The sequence below is a fragment of the Mastomys coucha genome, unplaced genomic scaffold (assembly GCF_008632895.1).
Source record: "Mastomys coucha isolate ucsf_1 unplaced genomic scaffold, UCSF_Mcou_1 pScaffold8, whole genome shotgun sequence".
Taxonomy (NCBI): Eukaryota; Metazoa; Chordata; class Mammalia; order Rodentia; family Muridae; genus Mastomys; species Mastomys coucha.
In genome coordinates, this window is record NW_022196914.1 from 32,155,905 (window position 1) to 32,173,106 (window position 17,202).

Here is a 17,202-nt window from a genome sequence, read left to right on the forward strand (position 1 = left end):
CTCAAATATGGCAACTTACTCCCTGCCTTCCCCTCCCCCTTCTCTTTCTCTCTCTTCCTTTTTCCTCCCCTTTTTCCCTTCCTTCCCCTTCTCCCTCTTATCCTCTCTCTCCCTCCCTCCTTCATTCCCTCTTTCCTCTCCCTTCCTTCACCTCTCCTCTTCTCTGCCCAGGTTGAACATACATGCACAGCATCTATAGCTTCCTCTCCAATGACTTTCTGAATATCCAATAGCCATTATCTGTACTCAGGGTGATTACTGAGTAGACTTCCAAGTCCAGAAGGGATTAAATCCTGCTAAACCTCACTGGTAGGTCACTAGAGTCCAGCCAATGATTCTTTTGTTGACAACACAAAACACAACATCTCTAAGGGGGTCTGGGTATGAAGTATCCCATCAAAGGGTTCATGTATTCAAGTTTGATCTCCAACTAGTGAGCTTATTGGGAAGTGACTGGCTTCTAAGTTCATTGACTTAATCAATGGATTAACACACTGATGATCTTCCCCCCTGGATATTGTGAAGTCAGGTATAGTTGTGGATGATCTGGAGAATATTATTCTGAGTGAGGTAACCCAATCACAAAAGAACACACATGGTATGCACTCTCTGATAAGTGGATATTAGCCCAGAAGATCGGAATACAAGAAGTACAATCCACAAACCACAAGAAACTCAAGAATAAGGAAGACCAAAATGTGGACCATTCATTCCTTCTTAAAAGGGGGAACAAAATACCCACGGAAGGAGTTGCAGAGACTAACTACAGAGCAGAGACTGAAGGAAGGACAATCCAGCCTGATATAGCTGTCTCCTGAGAGGCTCTGACAGTACCCAACTAATACAGAAGTAGAGGCTCACAGCCATCCACTGAACTGAGTACAGAGTCCCCAGTGAAGGAGCTAGAGAAGGGACCCAAGGAGCTGAAGGATTTTCAGCCCCTTAGGATGAACAACAATATGAACTAACTAGTACCCTCAGAGCCCTTAGGGACTAAAACACCAACCAAAGAGTATACATGGTGGGACTAATGGCTCTGGCAGCATATGTATAGCAGAGGATGGCCAAGTTGATCATCAATGGGAGGAGAGGCCCATGGCCCTGTAAAGGTTCTATGCTGCAGTGTAGGGTAATGTCAGGGCCAGTAAGCAGGAGAGTGTGGGGTGACGAGCAGGGGGGAGGGGGAAGGGAACAGGAGATTGTTCTTGCTGTTTTTTGTTTTTTGAGGGGTTGTTTTTTGTTTTGTTTTGTTTGTTTTTTGGAGGGGAATCTGGGAAAGGAGATATCGTATGACATATAAATAAAAAAAAATCTAATTAAAAAAAAAGAAGGAAGTAATAGTTGATCATCCCCACCCTTCCCTTTTCTCTCTCTGCTTTTTGGCCATTGTGAAGTGAGGAGCCTCTTTCAACACACACTACACCAGGGTAATTTGCCTTACCTCATGCTCAAAACTAGCAATTCATAGTTGAAATATCTATAACTGTGAATTCAGAGCACTTTTCTCAGGTGATATTACAGCAACAAAATTTAATTAATAAAATTCCTTGTTATACAGGTATATGGCTGATTTGTATTTGTTGTGAACATTTAATAGTTTTATGCTTGCAAGTAGCTAATACATCTTTCCTGAAGTTCTCATTGCCCACATCTTGCTAAACATCTTGCTAAACTCAAATGTTATAATTATGACAGACTGAATCCTACAAGCTTTAAGTGTTATCTCAATTGACTAGGAGATCTTTGGCTGTTCTTTCCATGATGTTACTTTCAGATTCCACACTGTGTAGATCACTGGTCTGAATCAAAAGTGATGCATGGTCCTAAAGGTTCACTGTGTATTACTCCAAACATAGTGGGGTAAAGTGGTTCTCTTCAGTCTCTTCAGAAGATGTGGGTAGAACCAAGTCTGAGGTCAGCATTACCAAAACCAAATCCAGAGGAAGATATTAGAGGAAATTACAGAGCAAAATCTGTCATAAAGATTGTTGTAAAAGTCTTTAAAAAACATTAGTGAAGAATCAAAAAATATATAAAATGAATTATATATTACAAACAAGTCATCCTAATCCTAGCTTCAAAAATATAGGATACAGCTTAGCCATGTGGGCTCAGTCCTAGTTCAACATTCAAAAGTCAGTTAGAGAGCTTGCTGCAGAAACGGTTCAGTACTTAGGAGCACTGCCTGCTTTCCTACAGAACCTGGGTTTGATTCCCAGCACCCATATTGTAGTTTACTACTGTCTGTAAATCCAGTTCCAAGGGATCTAACATTTTTTTTTCTTTTGCCCTGTGGATACTGGGCATTCATATGGTACAGACACTCACATGTTGGCAAACCATCCATACACATAAAATAGATTTAAAATAATTTTTAAAGAGGGTTGGCATAATCCACTTTGTCAATATCATATAACCTTATCAACAGCTGCAAGCAAAATGCAGTAAACTCCAACACCCATTCCTAGCAAAGTAGAAGAAGAAGAAAGTCCCTTCAACTCAATAAAGAATATCTTCAAAGGCTAAATTCATCATCAGTATTGCATAAGATGAAACTTTCCCATTAAGACCAGTCTCATTGATCATTTACAACTCTGTACTAGATGTCCTAGCCAAGTTGACAATGGAAGCAGCTAAAGGGACTGTCTGCAAATAGGGAGACAAGAAAGGAGACTGTCTATGTGTGCAGATGACTGTCTAGGGAGAAAATCTGGAAGCACCAAGGACACTTCTAGGATATAATAAGGTGTACATAGGAAAGCTGCAACATGAAAGGCTAATATACAAAACTCATTGCTTTATATGAACCAGCAAGGAAAAGTAGACTCAAATTACAAGTATAGTGTCATAGTGTCGTTTACATTGGTGCTTCAAAAATGAATCAGGAGTGTAAATCTAGACAAGTATGTATAACTTTAACTTGATATGCACGAAACTGTTGAAAGGAACCAGGGGACTGAATGAATGGGAAATGCCCAATGTCTTTAAAGAGGGAGCAGAACCAGTGGCATAGGGATGGTGTCTGTCTCTTCTTGTCTTGATCTGTAGCTTTTGTGTAATTACAATAAGAATTCAAACAAGTCATTTTATGGCTATGAGCACTGGTTCTCAAATTTATGTGAAGAGCAAAGAGATCCACAATAATTTGCACAAAATTTAAGGATAAGAACAAAGCTGAAGGGTAATAGTCTCCCAATTTTAATACTTTGTGGAAACTCACAATAATCATAAAAAAAGATTGTAGGACCAAACAAACAGATAACTCCATCAGTGGGGCAAAACAATCCAGGACGGAAAGAGTCCCCTAGAGATATACTGAACTACTCTTTAACAAATGAAGCTTGAGTAACCAGACATCCACATATCAAATTACACGGATGTTCTCAATACATTTTCTGGTTTCAAGATTTTGTTATAAACTTATGGTGGTTAAACTCCTGCTGTCTTCACAGAAGCTCAGATGGACAGATGAGACAGAATAGAGGCTTGAGAGATATATCAGCCCTACATTGTCAGATAACTTTTAAACATTTCACAAAACCCAATGCAAAATAACTTTGGCTGTTACATAAAATGGTCCAGGTTTTTTTTTTATCACTTTTAGAAGTTATATGTTCATACAATAAAAATGAATGAACTAATTCAATGTCTGTGTAACTACAATGAATCTCTCATACATGTATCCCAAGAGTCATTTCACAAGTTAAAAAGATGAGAAGAAGTAACCCTCAGAACTCTGTGTTTGGAGACTTGCCATTTTTGGTGAGGTATTGGCGAGAGAAGGCTGAGGTGTCTATATCAAGGTTCTGTAGCCTCACCTGAGAGAAGTTCCAGGCTTTGACCACCATAGAAAACCCAGTGAGTCCCATCATCATTGTCTGTCTGTGTGCTATGCCAGAACAGAAATAACATGAAAACAATTGTTGAGGCCAGAGACAGGTTGAGGAAATCTCAGAAACCTTCACCATCCCAATGACCACATCATATACTATAATGAGTTTGGTATTGTTCAGTTCAGTCATAGCAGCTTATTCCAAGAAAGTGGGGGCTCTCAGAAAACATAAATATGTTAACACAAATGCTTTTAAGAGGTGAATTTAGATAAGTGTTGCTCTGCCTGCTAACTCATCCCTTTATCTTCCTGTCCCTGTGTGGTGGGCCCTGTTGTCTCATTTTTTATCTTCAGCATGAGCATCAGCCATGGTTAACATTCCTCAATGTGAACACTGGACAGCATCTAGATATAATGAAAATGGAAATCACCTCAATGGTGTCTCAGTGGGAATTCCATTTTCTCCACCAAATAGCACTGACTATGGCAGGGGAATCTGAGCTCTCTTGCATCTACAATCCCTCAAGGTGGTCCCTGTCCCATGCATAATGCACTAAACTCACAGACCCACCCACACTGGGGCGAGGGCAGCCATAGGTACTGCTCTCTAGGACAGAATTCTAAGTTGAGAAAACTAATAAACTGAAGACGAGTCAGTGTTGTGAAATGCATCATGGCAGGCGAGAGTCTACTCAGGTCACTGACTCCTGGATGCAGACATGAGTAACTGAATGGCAGGCCAGAGTCTCCCTGGGTTATGGACCCGATTTAGACATGAGTAACTGAAGAGCTTTGTGTGTATTAATGGGAAGTGACACATGAGTTCACTGGGAGAATTTTCCAAGCAAGTGTCTGTCTTTCTCCACTCCACCGAGAACGGAGAAAGGCTGTGCTGGCCACCCCAGGCCCATCAGGTTCCTTTATTACTTGTTTTTCCATTTCCCACATGCTGGGCTGTTGGAGGACATCAGCAGCATCTTACTCATGGCTGGGACTGTGTCCCAATGGCCACCTAATGGTGAAAGATAGAACGCTATTTGGACGATTGGAAATCAGGGAGCCAGCAAACACACCAGACAGGCAGGCAGGCAGCCTGGGGTTCCTTATGGTGGAAAACTCTAGATTTTATGCATGTGAAACTGCTTAATTTGAAATCCTGTTTTCAGTTTAAATGAACCTCTGTACAGTTTGATATTAAGAAATGACAGCATAAAATATTACACATTTATTTATAAGTAAAAAAGAATCTTCAGAAATTAGTAAAGTTGCTGAAGATAGTTTCATTAAAAAAAATCATTGACTGTTTTATTGATTACCAGAAAACCAAACCATGGTGCTTCAACATCTACTTTTCCTCTTTCAGTATTGGTGAGCAAAACTGGATTTTAATTATAGAATCTTTTTTTAATTGGATATTTTATTTATTTACATTGCAAATGTTATCCCCATTCCCAATCCCCCCCCAGAAACTCCCTATCCCATCCCCCCTCCTCCTGCTTCTATGAAGGTGTGCCTCTACCCACCCACCCACTCCCACCTCCCTGCCCTCACATTCCTCCACACTGGGGCATCAAGCCTTCACAGGACCAAGAGCCTCTTCTTCCATTGATTAATCATAGAATCTCAATAGTTTTGAGAACAATGTTCTAATTTGAAGATTGCCGTGCCCTTCAAATGTCCTCAAATGATTTTTCTGTGACTGGGCAGCAGTTTCTTTACCTTCCTTTGGACTCTTTCACAATGCGAGCTCTTACTGCATATCCAAATTTTCATTCTCTAATTTTCCAAGCTGTCAGATGGTAATTTAAATTTCTAAAAATGCTGATGTGTTTGTGTCATAGACATAGAAGTGAAAGAGACCTTTGTAAAATCTGGGACAAGAACCAGAAAATTCGGGAAATATTTTGGGTAAATCCAAATCTTCCCTTCTAATACAAGTTAGAGCAGAGCCACTCTAAAGGGCAAGCTCTTCCTCACTACTGAAAGATTCACTTACACTGGAAAAAGAAAGAGCTAAAGACACTGCAACTGCCCCCAGCATGCTGTGGGGATCACAGAAAACTCCCAGTGGAAGGAACCAGGATAGAAAAGTCCAAATGAGGACCAACCACAAGGCCAATCAATGCTGCTTTCCATTGCTCAGAGCAGCCTGCTTCAAGTGGCTGCAGTTAGCTTGAATGTTATAACTGGTCAAAGTCCAAAGTAAGTGGCTGTGAATGCTTAGCTCTAAGTGGGATATGGAATTAGGCCCTTTTAGTCCTTAGGGAACAACCATAGAAGAGAGTACAGAAAGAATATATGAGCCAGGGGCTGCAGAGTGTGGGAGGGAAGTGGGTTTTATGAAACACCAATATCCTTTTGAAATGGTGTGGCTACTACATCCGTGAGCTCATAGGAACTGTGGTTCCCTGAAAAGACAAGACTAGGACCTGTTGACATCCCATCATGGAGTCCCAGCTCTCTTGAGGATTTTAGCTGTTTAAAGATCACTATGGGGAAGCAGAATCATTTTCTTCAGTGGTGTAGCCACTATTAACATATCCATGTTCCAATAAATAACCCTTACCCTAGCAAATAGAAGCCACCCCAACTAAACTCACTAAGTCACAAAATTAAACCACCACCACCACCACCAAGCCAGAAAAGGCAACAGAGAGTGATATGGAGGACTGAGGGATAGCCTAGATAGAAAATTACCACACACAGGACCAGAATGTAGATCTCTGCATCCTATATATCAATCCAGGTAAGCAATAGATGCCTGCAATCACAACCTTGTAGTGAGGTAGGGGAGGGGAGCTAACAGATCCCTGAAGCTCATGGGTAATCCAACATAGTCAAACCTGAGCTTCAGCTTCACAGAGAAATGTTGTTTCAAAAAATAAATAAATAAAGGTAGGAAGCAACTGAAAAACGATGCATGATCTCAACCTTGGGCCCCCACACTCATGTGCCACCCCACATCTCCCACACTTAGGCAAATGTACACAAAAACAGTGGAGAGACAGAGAGACAGAAAGACAGAGATAGAGAGAGACAGAAATAAAGACAAAGACAGAGAAACATACAGATAGAGACAGAGATGGTAGGAATTGTCAGAAGTAAGAATAGCTTAATGTAAGGGAGAGGGGATGAGAGAAGATAATAGAACAAAGAACAAATAAAGAACAAAGAACAAATATAATTTCAATATATAAACATATGACTTAAGAATTTAAACAATCCAGAATGTTGATGGGAAAAGGTCCCCAAAAGTTCAGAGTGGTCACAAAGCCAGCTCAAGGCATCCATACCTTAAGAACTTGTGCAGGTACTGACGGCTGCAGGAGGACCAGGAGAAGACACCATTGCGTCCTGCCAGTGTTGGGGACATTATGTTGCCCTCAGACTTCTTGCACATATTCCCTTCTCCATCATGGACCATGCCAAAGCTGAGGAAGGAAGAAAGTGGTCATTTCAAATCACACATTGTGTTATAGTATCCAATACACACTGAGAGGGAAACTGGAGGATGTGAAGACCATCCCTCTTCAGAAACAGAATCATATAAGTCAGACGATGGAGGACATTTGTGTGCTCCCAGAGCCTTTGGAAGACAGAATGACTCATCGCATAGCTTCAAGAGAAGCATATCAAAACTCAGTGTATCAGAACCCACAGGCACCACCAGGACTGGTGGAGGTTTCAGAGCTATTTGTTAGAAATATGGAAGTCATATGTGTGTGTGCTTAGGGCTGATCACTTCAGATTTGACATCAGGGAGGTTCCCCTGGAGTATACTGAATTTTACTCTTTCAGTAACCATTAAATACATGTAACTCTCCACCATCCATGTTGGAATGTCAGCTGGTGTCATTGTCCTAGGTTTGTTTAGGTGATCATCTTGTTGAAATTTCATGTTTGTAACTTTCAATTAGCATTAAGTCAACTCAGCAGGTTGTATTCATATGTGCATATGTGTATACATCTGTGTACGTATGGGTATACATACATGCGTGTACATATGTAACAAGAAGAATCAAAGAAGTCATGAATTTAAGAGGGAGTAGGCTACATACAGTTGGAGGGGGAGAAATTATATAAATACAGTTACTCGTGTATGGAATTATTGAAAAAAATAAAATGAAAATTTTAATTAGAAAAAAATAGAGAATTCAGGTTTCAAGCCAGAGGTTCTTTTTTTTTTTTTTTTTTTTTTTTTTTTTTTTTTTTTTGGTTTTTTGAGACAGGGTTTCTCTGTATAGCCCTGGCTGTCCTGGAACTCACTCTGTAGACCAGGCTGGCCTCGAACTCAGAAATCCACCTGCCTCTGCCTCCCAAGTGCTGGGATTAAAGGCGTGCGCCACCACCGCCCGGCTTAAGCCAGAGGTTCTTGACTCAGAAAAAAAAAAAAAAAGATTCAGGCATTTAAGGTTTTCAGATAAGCATCCCTGGCAATGTGGATGTTTGAGCGAGTTTCAACAATACTGAGCAGCCACATGTAACTCATCAGGGAGATAACATCCATCTCCACAACCATGCTGGGCTGCTCCTTGGCACTAGCCCCTCAGCCTCATGCTGTGGCAGATAGGCGGCCCTAAACTCCCTGACCCGATATTTACATCTCTCTGCAGAGCATCTTTCTGTGAAGAGTGTGCAAGGTTGCAAGCATAGGTGGGAACTGTTTAAATCTGTGCCCATTCTGACTGAGGGGAAACCACAACAGTTTGAGGGATCTACCCCGACCTCCTGCATGGACACATCTCAAGCCTCAGTAGCTATGAATGAGGGTGCCACAGATGCTCATGCATTTCTCACTGCCAAACAGTATATTCTTCAGAGAGTTGTGACACTGCAGCCCTGAGCCTAGTGGGGCAAGTGACTCAAGTAGCCACCTCCTAACAAAGCTCTGCATCTCTTAAATTCCCAGAGTTTTGCTTGCTGAAGGACTCTGTTCTTCCAGGAAGTACTCCAAACTGCCTTGAAGGAAAGCCTGGGGCATGTGGAAGAGCTACACATTCTGAAAACCTCTACTACTGTAAGCATATTATCCAGGACCCACTCACTATTGGGCACTGCTATTTACTACTCTGTCATTATATTGATTCTCCAAGAACAGGTGTTGAGTGAATGAGACCCAAAGGAAAGGCTCTTGAGAGAAAGTAGAAGTGGGGAGGTTGGTTACTTGATTCATTGAAACTATCAATATTCCCGTGATGAGCAGATGGAAGACACATAGGCAGGAAGACTTTTAGTAGGTATGGGGTGGGCTCTAAAGAGAACAAGAGAACATGTCCTTCTACAGAGGTTGATAACACAAGTGTGTACTTAGATGATTGCTTAGAACCACATGACAATGTAAGTTAAAAATAACATCTGGGTGGTTTCCAGCTTCTGGCTATTACAAATAAGGTTGCTATGAACATAGTGGAGCATGTGTCTTTGAAGTATGGGGGAGTATCTTTTGGGTATATTTCCAGGAGTGGCATAGCTGGGTCTTCAAGTAGAGCTATTTCCAGTTTTCTGAGGAACCAGCAGATTGATTTCTAGAGTGGTTGTACCAGTTTGCAGTCCTACCAGTAACAGAGGCATAGTTCTCTTTCTTCATATTCTTTCCAGCATGTGCTGTTGATTGAATTTTTGATCTTAGACATTCTGATTGGTGTAAGGTAGAATCTCAGGGTCATTTTGATTTTTATTTCCCTGATGACTAAGGATGGTGGATGTTTTTAAAAGTGATTCTCAGCCATTCAATATTCCTCTGTTGAGAATTGTCTGTTTATCACTCTACTCCATTTTTAATTTTTTTTCAGGTTTTTTTGGAGTCTAACTTCTTGAGTTCTTTGTATATTTTGAATATTAGCCCTCTATCAGATGTAAGGTTAGTGAAGATTGAGCACATCATGAATTTTACAGGCAAATGGATGGAACTAGAAAATATCATCTGGCGTGAGGTAATCCAGACCCAAAATGACATACATGGTATGTTCTAACTGGTAAGTGGTTATTAGCCAAAAAGTTCAGAATACCCATGATACAATGTACAAACTGTAGGAAGCTTAACAAGAAGTAAGGTCCAAGTGTGGATACCTGAAACCCACTCAGAAGTGGAACAAAATAATCACAGGAGGCAGAGGGAGGGAGGAAACTGGTTGGGAGAGGAGAGTGGAGAGGAGAAATGTAGGTCAGGTTCAGATGTGGGGAGAGACAGGTGGCATGCCCAGAAGGCCAGAAGAAGAAATCAAAATGTGTAGCAGTAGGAGTTAGAGGGCAGGGAGAACCTCTAGAAGGTCTCAGAGATCTGGGATATGAGAGGCTACCAGGACTTGATGGGGATGACCTTAGCCGAAATTCTCAAGAGTGGGGAGATGGAACCAGAAGAGACCACCTCCAGTAGATAGACATGACCCCCAGTTGAGGGGTGGGGCCACCCATCCGCCTTCAAAATTTTTAATCCAGAATTGCTCCTGTTTAAAGGAAATGCAGGGACAAAAATGGAGCAGAAACTGAAAGAAAGGCTACCCCAGTTACCAGCCCAACTTAGGACCCATCTCATGTGTGCACACAGAATCCTGATACTACTACTGAGGCCATATTTTGCATGTAGGAAAGAACCTGGTATGGCTGCCCTTGGAAAGGGTCTACCAGCAACTGACTGAGACAAATGTAGATACCTACAGCCAACCATTGGATTGAGTTTGGGAACCAGTATGGAAGAGTTAGAAAAAGGACTGAAGGAGTTAAAAGGGATGGCAACCCTATGGAAAGAACAACAGTGTCAACTAGCTGGGATCCCTCAGAGCTCCTAGAGACTAAGGCAAAATCCAAGGAGCATACATGGACTGGTCCATGGCTCCAGGGACATGTGTGACAGGGGGGCAACTTGTATGGCCTCAGTGGGACAGGACACACTTAATCCTGTGGAAACTTGGTGCCCCAGGGAAAAGGGATGCTGGTGGGGGTGAGACAGGGTAGGTGGGCAGGTGGAAGAGCACCTTTTCAAAGGTGAGTGGGGGAGATAGGGTAAAGAACTTGGGAAGGGGGGGACCAGGAAGAGAGCAACTTTTGGAATGTAACTAAGTAAAATAATAATAATAAAGATAAAGAATAAATAATATTTCTAAACACCATTTCTTATGTGGCATTAAACATTTGACTTATAATTGCTACCTTACTATACTCTACACTGATAAAGATAAAATAAAGGACTGGGGAGAGCCCTTTATCCAGAATAAAGCCAAGAGCTCAGACATGTAGACATCAAGGCCCATAGGATCCATGCAATGGTCTAACTATAAGGTGATTGGAGGGTGTATCCAAGGAGATCTTGCAGGCAAATATTGTTAGATTTCTGCAAAATTCCTGGTCAGTACCAAGGGTGATGTGGATGTGATCATTCTAACCTCCACCCATTCTCTGAAGTTCTATTAAAGGCAATTAATCAAGGCTAAGGCAACCACATGGCAGGGGAAATATGTCATGGCTGTGAGAAGGATTTGGGCTGAAATCCCAGAAGGGAGGCTGCACAGGGAGAGAGCAATGACAACCAAATGCCAAAGCACGCTGTCTTGGCTGGCCCTTGACCTGGTTTCAGAGGAGAATGTTACAGCCCGACACATGACCTAGATAATTTTACTATCGTTTCAGCCTACATTCTAAGGAATTCAAATAACAATGCCTGCTGCCTGGAGATTTCCTGATTTTCATTTTTTTTAATTGAAAGGTGTTTTCAATGATCAAATTTCAAATTTTGTAGGTATTAAACATCAAAGAAATACACTAGGAACTTTGGCTACCTAAAGCATGTCCTGGGAGAATTCTGGCACACTCACAGGCTACGAGGTAAAGGTGAGTATGTGATGGTGTTCTCACCAAGCCCATGTGATTTGGGTGCTTACAGAATCTGTGCCTTACTACATCATGAGTTATCTTTCCAATCAATACACCATGCACAGACATGAGAAATGTGTCTATCACATAAATGGGCCACACAGACCACATATGATATCAATGTTAAAGTAACAGAAGAAAGAATAGATGTATCTCAAAGATAAGGTTTGTATTGGTCATTGAGAAGTCTAATTCAAGCTATATATCCCAGATAAAACTTATTTCCCATGTACCATAGCACTCTATTTAAAATGGTTATCATCACATAGGCTAAATAATAAATACTATCTGTCCCTTAATCCTTAATAATGCGTAAGACTTAGATGTCTCCTGTTCATACCTTTAGGCATACTGCCTGTGAATAAAACAGTCAATACTAGCATCTCCATTTTAGGTTGTTGACTCAAGGGCAATCTTCCAACAATGACTCTGACTCAAATAAAAAGTATTGGCCTGGAGGTCACTTTGCTAAGTTACATATGCCAGATTCAGAAAGACAAATTGTTTTCTCTTGTATTTGAAGTCTAGATTTAAATATCTGTATACATGCTGTTTTAGTTAGGGTTTCTATTCCTGAACAAAACATCATGACCAAGAAGCAAGTTGAGGAGGAAAGAGTTTATTCAGCTTACACTTCCATATTGCTCTTTACGAAAGGAAGTCAGGACAGGGTCTCAAGCAGGTCAGGAAGCAGGAGCTGATGGAGAGGCCATGGGGGATGTTATTTACTGGCTTGCTTCTCCTGGCTTGTTCAGCTTGCCTTCTTATAGAACCTAAGACTACCAGCCCAGGGATGGCACCACCCACAATGGGCCTTCCCACCCTTGATCAGTAATTGAGAAAATGCCTTAGAGGTGGATCTCATGGAGGCATTTTCTCAAGGGAGGCTCCTTTCTCTGTGATAACTCCAGCTTGTGTCAAGTTGACACACAAAAGTAGCCAGTACACTCACATATGCATACATACCTACCTATATAGATATATACATGCATATAAAATGAAAGTATAATGTGAACTAAGAAGGTGGAGGAAGATATATAAAGAGATGAGGAACAAGATAGGATAACGGGGAAAGAAAATAAAATGGTGTGTGCTTTCTCTTGTACAGAAAATATGAATGCATGTATATGCATACACACACATGTGCACACACACACACACACACACACACACACACATATATATATATATATATATATATATATGACAATCAGGAAGGGGCTACAGGCAGGAAGCAGACTCCCATGATAATGGGATATACTGAAGATCAATGGAAAGTGCAAATAAAACAGGGTACAATAATATATATGTAAGAAACACATCTCACCATGAAACATATATAATTAAACATTAACAACATGAAGACAAAAATTACAAGCATAATTTCAGATAAGGTGTTTTTTTAAGGTATACTCAATATTGAGTGCCTCTCATGTCTTCCACTGTTCTCTGAGTCCTGTCATTGCTATAAGAAAGTACTTATTCATCACTAACCTATCTCCAGGGTGAGGAACAGGGAGCAGTCTCAGTAAATGGTGCAGGCTGTTTGGACAGTGTAGCTAAGGAGGTGAGATGCCCTTGAGTGGAGCAATGGAACAATGCCATCCAGATGCTGACTTTGTTTTGGAAGATGAAGGTGACTGTAGGTAGGACCAGATGCCCACAGTTCTGACACAGACTTCTTCACCAGGGACAGATGTGGAGACCCCACATAGGATGAGATTAAGAGACAGATTTCTGGAGTGATCAGGAGATGTGGAGTAGGGAAGAGGCTTAGTCAACACCTTGGTTCAATCACACCTGAGGTGTGTGGTCCTGGGCAAACTGTTGAACTCACGGAGCCTCAGTTTGTCCCTATGTAAAGTGGGATAACAAAGCTTTCTATACAACAAACATGCATTGTGTTCCTGACACATCACCCAATAGAGAGACCTCATCACACACTAACGGCAGGGATATATGTATGGTGGTAGGGTGGTAGGGAGATGGTCAAATGCCAGTAGATTTCAAATACAAGAACTCTCAAGAGGAATGACAATGAATAACCCAATATGACCATGGGATCTTCCCAAAGGGTCATGAGAATCACTAAGCTGGGCGATGGTGCAAGAGCTGGCTTGCTTTAAAGCTCTTTAAGTCCAGCGACTGGGTTAGTTGAGACTGGAAACTTAGAGTTCAACTGAGGAAGAATCAAGCTGAATTTCAGTTAAATTAGCCACCTGCAGCAGTGACTAGTACAACCAATGCTCATATCTCTCTGCTTATCAACTCTAGTGGGCTGAGTTCTCAGTGACTTAAGTATTTCTTGCCTTGATTGTTTAATTAAGTTAAGGTATGGTTGAGAGGACAGCAAGAGCCTAGTGTTATTATAATAATGAATGTTTTTAACTTCAGAAGACAATTAAAATACAATTATGTCTTAACTGAAAGCCTTATAGAGTGTAGGTGTAATTTTCTGGGCAATGAAATCATCAATCACTACCTGTGATAATGAAGGATTGGTAAGCAGATGTACAGCTTTGCTTTAGGGTCAACAGTTGACATGGCCAAAGTCAGCCTCCATAGCATGTGACTGAATAAAGGTATGCATATTTGCATCTGTTGTGTGTGTGTGTGTGTGTGTGTGTGTGTGTGTGTGTGCATTTGAGCACATCTGTAGGCTCATGAATCTGAGAATATGTGTACTGAATCCATTTTCCAATTTGGAGATGGAAAAATTAGCTTTGTCAAAACACAAATCACAAACACACTGTCTATTTTCCTGTTGTCAGGAAAATTAAATTGCAAGAAAGATGGTTAGCAGAAAAGGGGGATTCTGAGTTGTAAATTTTCTGAGAGAAATTTCAAGTAGTGTGGCAATATGGCAAGCAATAAAGTCTATGATGTCAGCTGACCTCCATAGTCCTCAAGACACACAGAGGATGTCCAGAGCAGTTTGGGAGGTAATGGGGCCTTTCACAACTCTTCAGTAGACCATGCCCCAAAGTGAATCAGCTGACAGGATTATAAGCATAAAAATCTTACCTAGGAATAACAATTTCTCTAAGCTATTGTAAATATAAATATAAGGGTTTTTTTACGTGGATGAAGGATACCAAGGATTATTCCTCATGCTGGGTTACTTTCTCCCCTCTTCTGGGTGTGTGTGTATGTGGAATAAAACAACTTGATGTTACTTCACTTTATAAGTAATAGCTCAGAAGTCAAGGTCAGGACAGAAAATCAACCAGGTCCTCATAGGGCCAACTTCTCAGTGGCCACACTGACAAGCTCCACTTGTATACTTACAAGTATATCATGTTTACACAGCATATATGAGTTCATGTGTGCATGTATGTATGTATATATACATATGTATATACATGTATGTGTTTGTGTGAACAAAACTCCAGAGCAGCTACCAAGAAGACTCGTTCCTCTGTCCAGTCTGATGGAGTACCATAAGAGCAACCTACTGGAAAATGAGACGAACCCACATGAGATCAACCCAGAAATGCAGATATCATCCAGTCAGAAGATGACATCCCTCCTCCTCCAATGAGACAGGCTTACTTGTGTCCAGACTCATGGGCAATGGTGAAGGCCAATCCAAGTCCTGAGTCTTCATTGATTGTGCAGCTGCGGTACTTACTGCACATCCCACTTATGGGTGCGAACCCTGTAGGACATAAATATAAAGAGAATATAATATGATAGTGTTGATTTATAATGAGTGATGGTAGTTTTATTTTCTGATATTTGATAAAGTTTGGTCCTCATCTTCATTTGGGAAATGTGAGATGAGCTACTCTTGGGTAGTCATGATATATTAATGTGGTAGAAGGGGATGTATCTTATATATCCTTAGGACCATGGACTCTGACTTGTGAGAAACAACCTGAGCTTTTATGCACTGTTCCTGGAAAAACTGAAGTTGGAATAAAAGTCCAGCATGGTTTCTCCTCATGTCTCCCATGAGCTTTCCTTCTTTGTCCTTTATATTTCTGCAGTATTAAATCACTAGAGTTCTGAGACTTCACTGATGGCAATTACACAGGGCATGCTGATGTCCCCAGTGAGGAATTGTGACAACACTCATGAAGAGTCATCTGCCCAGAAACCACACCGGGTTCTCAGCATCTGGAGTTGTCCCTAGGACCTGGTTGTGGAGATACTTCGTGCCTGACACATAGAATACTTCCAGACCTCTGGATGGAGAAAGTAGTGGAAAGCACAGTGTTTAATCTGTCCAGACAGTGTCAGCCATGCTGGCCAGGGTGGGTAAAATATATATCCTCCAAGCTCGACTGAGGGCCAGCCTCATAAGGCCTTTTTGAGAAAGAGAGTTAAGCTCTGCTACACTGTATCCTCTCCAGCAGTTTCTATATTAAAAACTCGACCCCTCTGAACTTGGGGGGCAAATAGAGTAAAAAGAAAAAAATCTCTGTGGAGTTCTAGATAGTAGCACACTATTTGAACATTTAAAATATTGTCAAGGTGCCTCACTGTGTGAACACTTAAAACATTGCCAGACTGCTGACAGTTAGGTCTTTACAGAGAAATGTGGAAATGGAGAGTAGAGCATTACTGTGGCATCTCCATCAATATTAATGAATCCATTACTCTTGCAACATTATGAGACAGCTTGAATCTCCCTGTCCCATTTGCAGTGGCAGGAGACATGGGAAAGACAGTTATTATGTGAGAAGGTGTAGGGACTGCGGTCCTTGTTCTTGCTACACATCAGCTGACACATGCAAGAAAGCTCCTGGTGGTGGTGATGATAACTACACAGTGACCCACCCCCACATCCCTTCAAATCACATTGGAGAATCTTACCCAATGTGTCACAGGGTTCATTCTTCCAGGAACATATGTCCAGACCAGTCAGTAAGATGGCGTGGTCATGACGAGTTCCATCTTTCCCCATCAATCCAGATTGCCACTGGCAGAAGCTGGTTAACGTGTGGTCTGCATGGTGACTAATCGCCAGCCCTGGCTAGGCAAGAGAGGCCAAGACACCCACAGAAATGTAGAGATAGCATGCTAAAGCCATTCTCAACACAGCAGACTATTCTTAGTGGAGATTTAAAATGCAAAGATGAACCCAGAAGCCACATGATAAGAGGTACATATTATGCTTTAACATCCCCAAAACTGCACTATACAAATCTGTGTGGATTCAAAGAAGTCACTTATGTTCCTTTCTATACACAATCCATTGGAATGTATCTGATAGATTCTTGGATTCAATGACTAAGGAAGATAGCAGCTGAGCAAGAATCCTTCATAAAAAAAAATCGTTGAATAACACTTTATAAAATTGTAGCTGGAATAGGATCTTTTGTGTGTAGTTCATACAACAGAGACACACACACATACACACCAACACACAGAGAGAGAAGAGAGAGAGAGGAAATACCTCTTCAGCAATGAATTCACAACCATAGCCAACAACATTTTCACCTCTGATGTAACTGTTAAACCAGTAACTTTCCTACACAGAGAGAACCTGTTTACAC

At 41.2% G+C, this 17,202-nt stretch overlaps 1 protein-coding gene across 1 annotated transcript in view; it reads right to left on the minus strand.

Moving 5' to 3' along the window:
- The window catches only part of Adamts16 (ADAM metallopeptidase with thrombospondin type 1 motif 16), a 118,336-nt gene that overhangs the window by 54,087 nt on the left and 47,047 nt on the right, over positions 1-17,202 (minus strand). Inside the window, exons 7-9 of the mRNA XM_031360307.1 lie at positions 16,520-16,679; positions 15,254-15,359; positions 7,126-7,263 (exon numbers count right to left, since the gene is read on the minus strand). Coding sequence (XP_031216167.1) covers positions 7,126-7,263; positions 15,254-15,359; positions 16,520-16,679 — 404 coding nt within the window. The remainder of the gene's footprint in view (positions 1-7,125; positions 7,264-15,253; positions 15,360-16,519; positions 16,680-17,202) is intronic.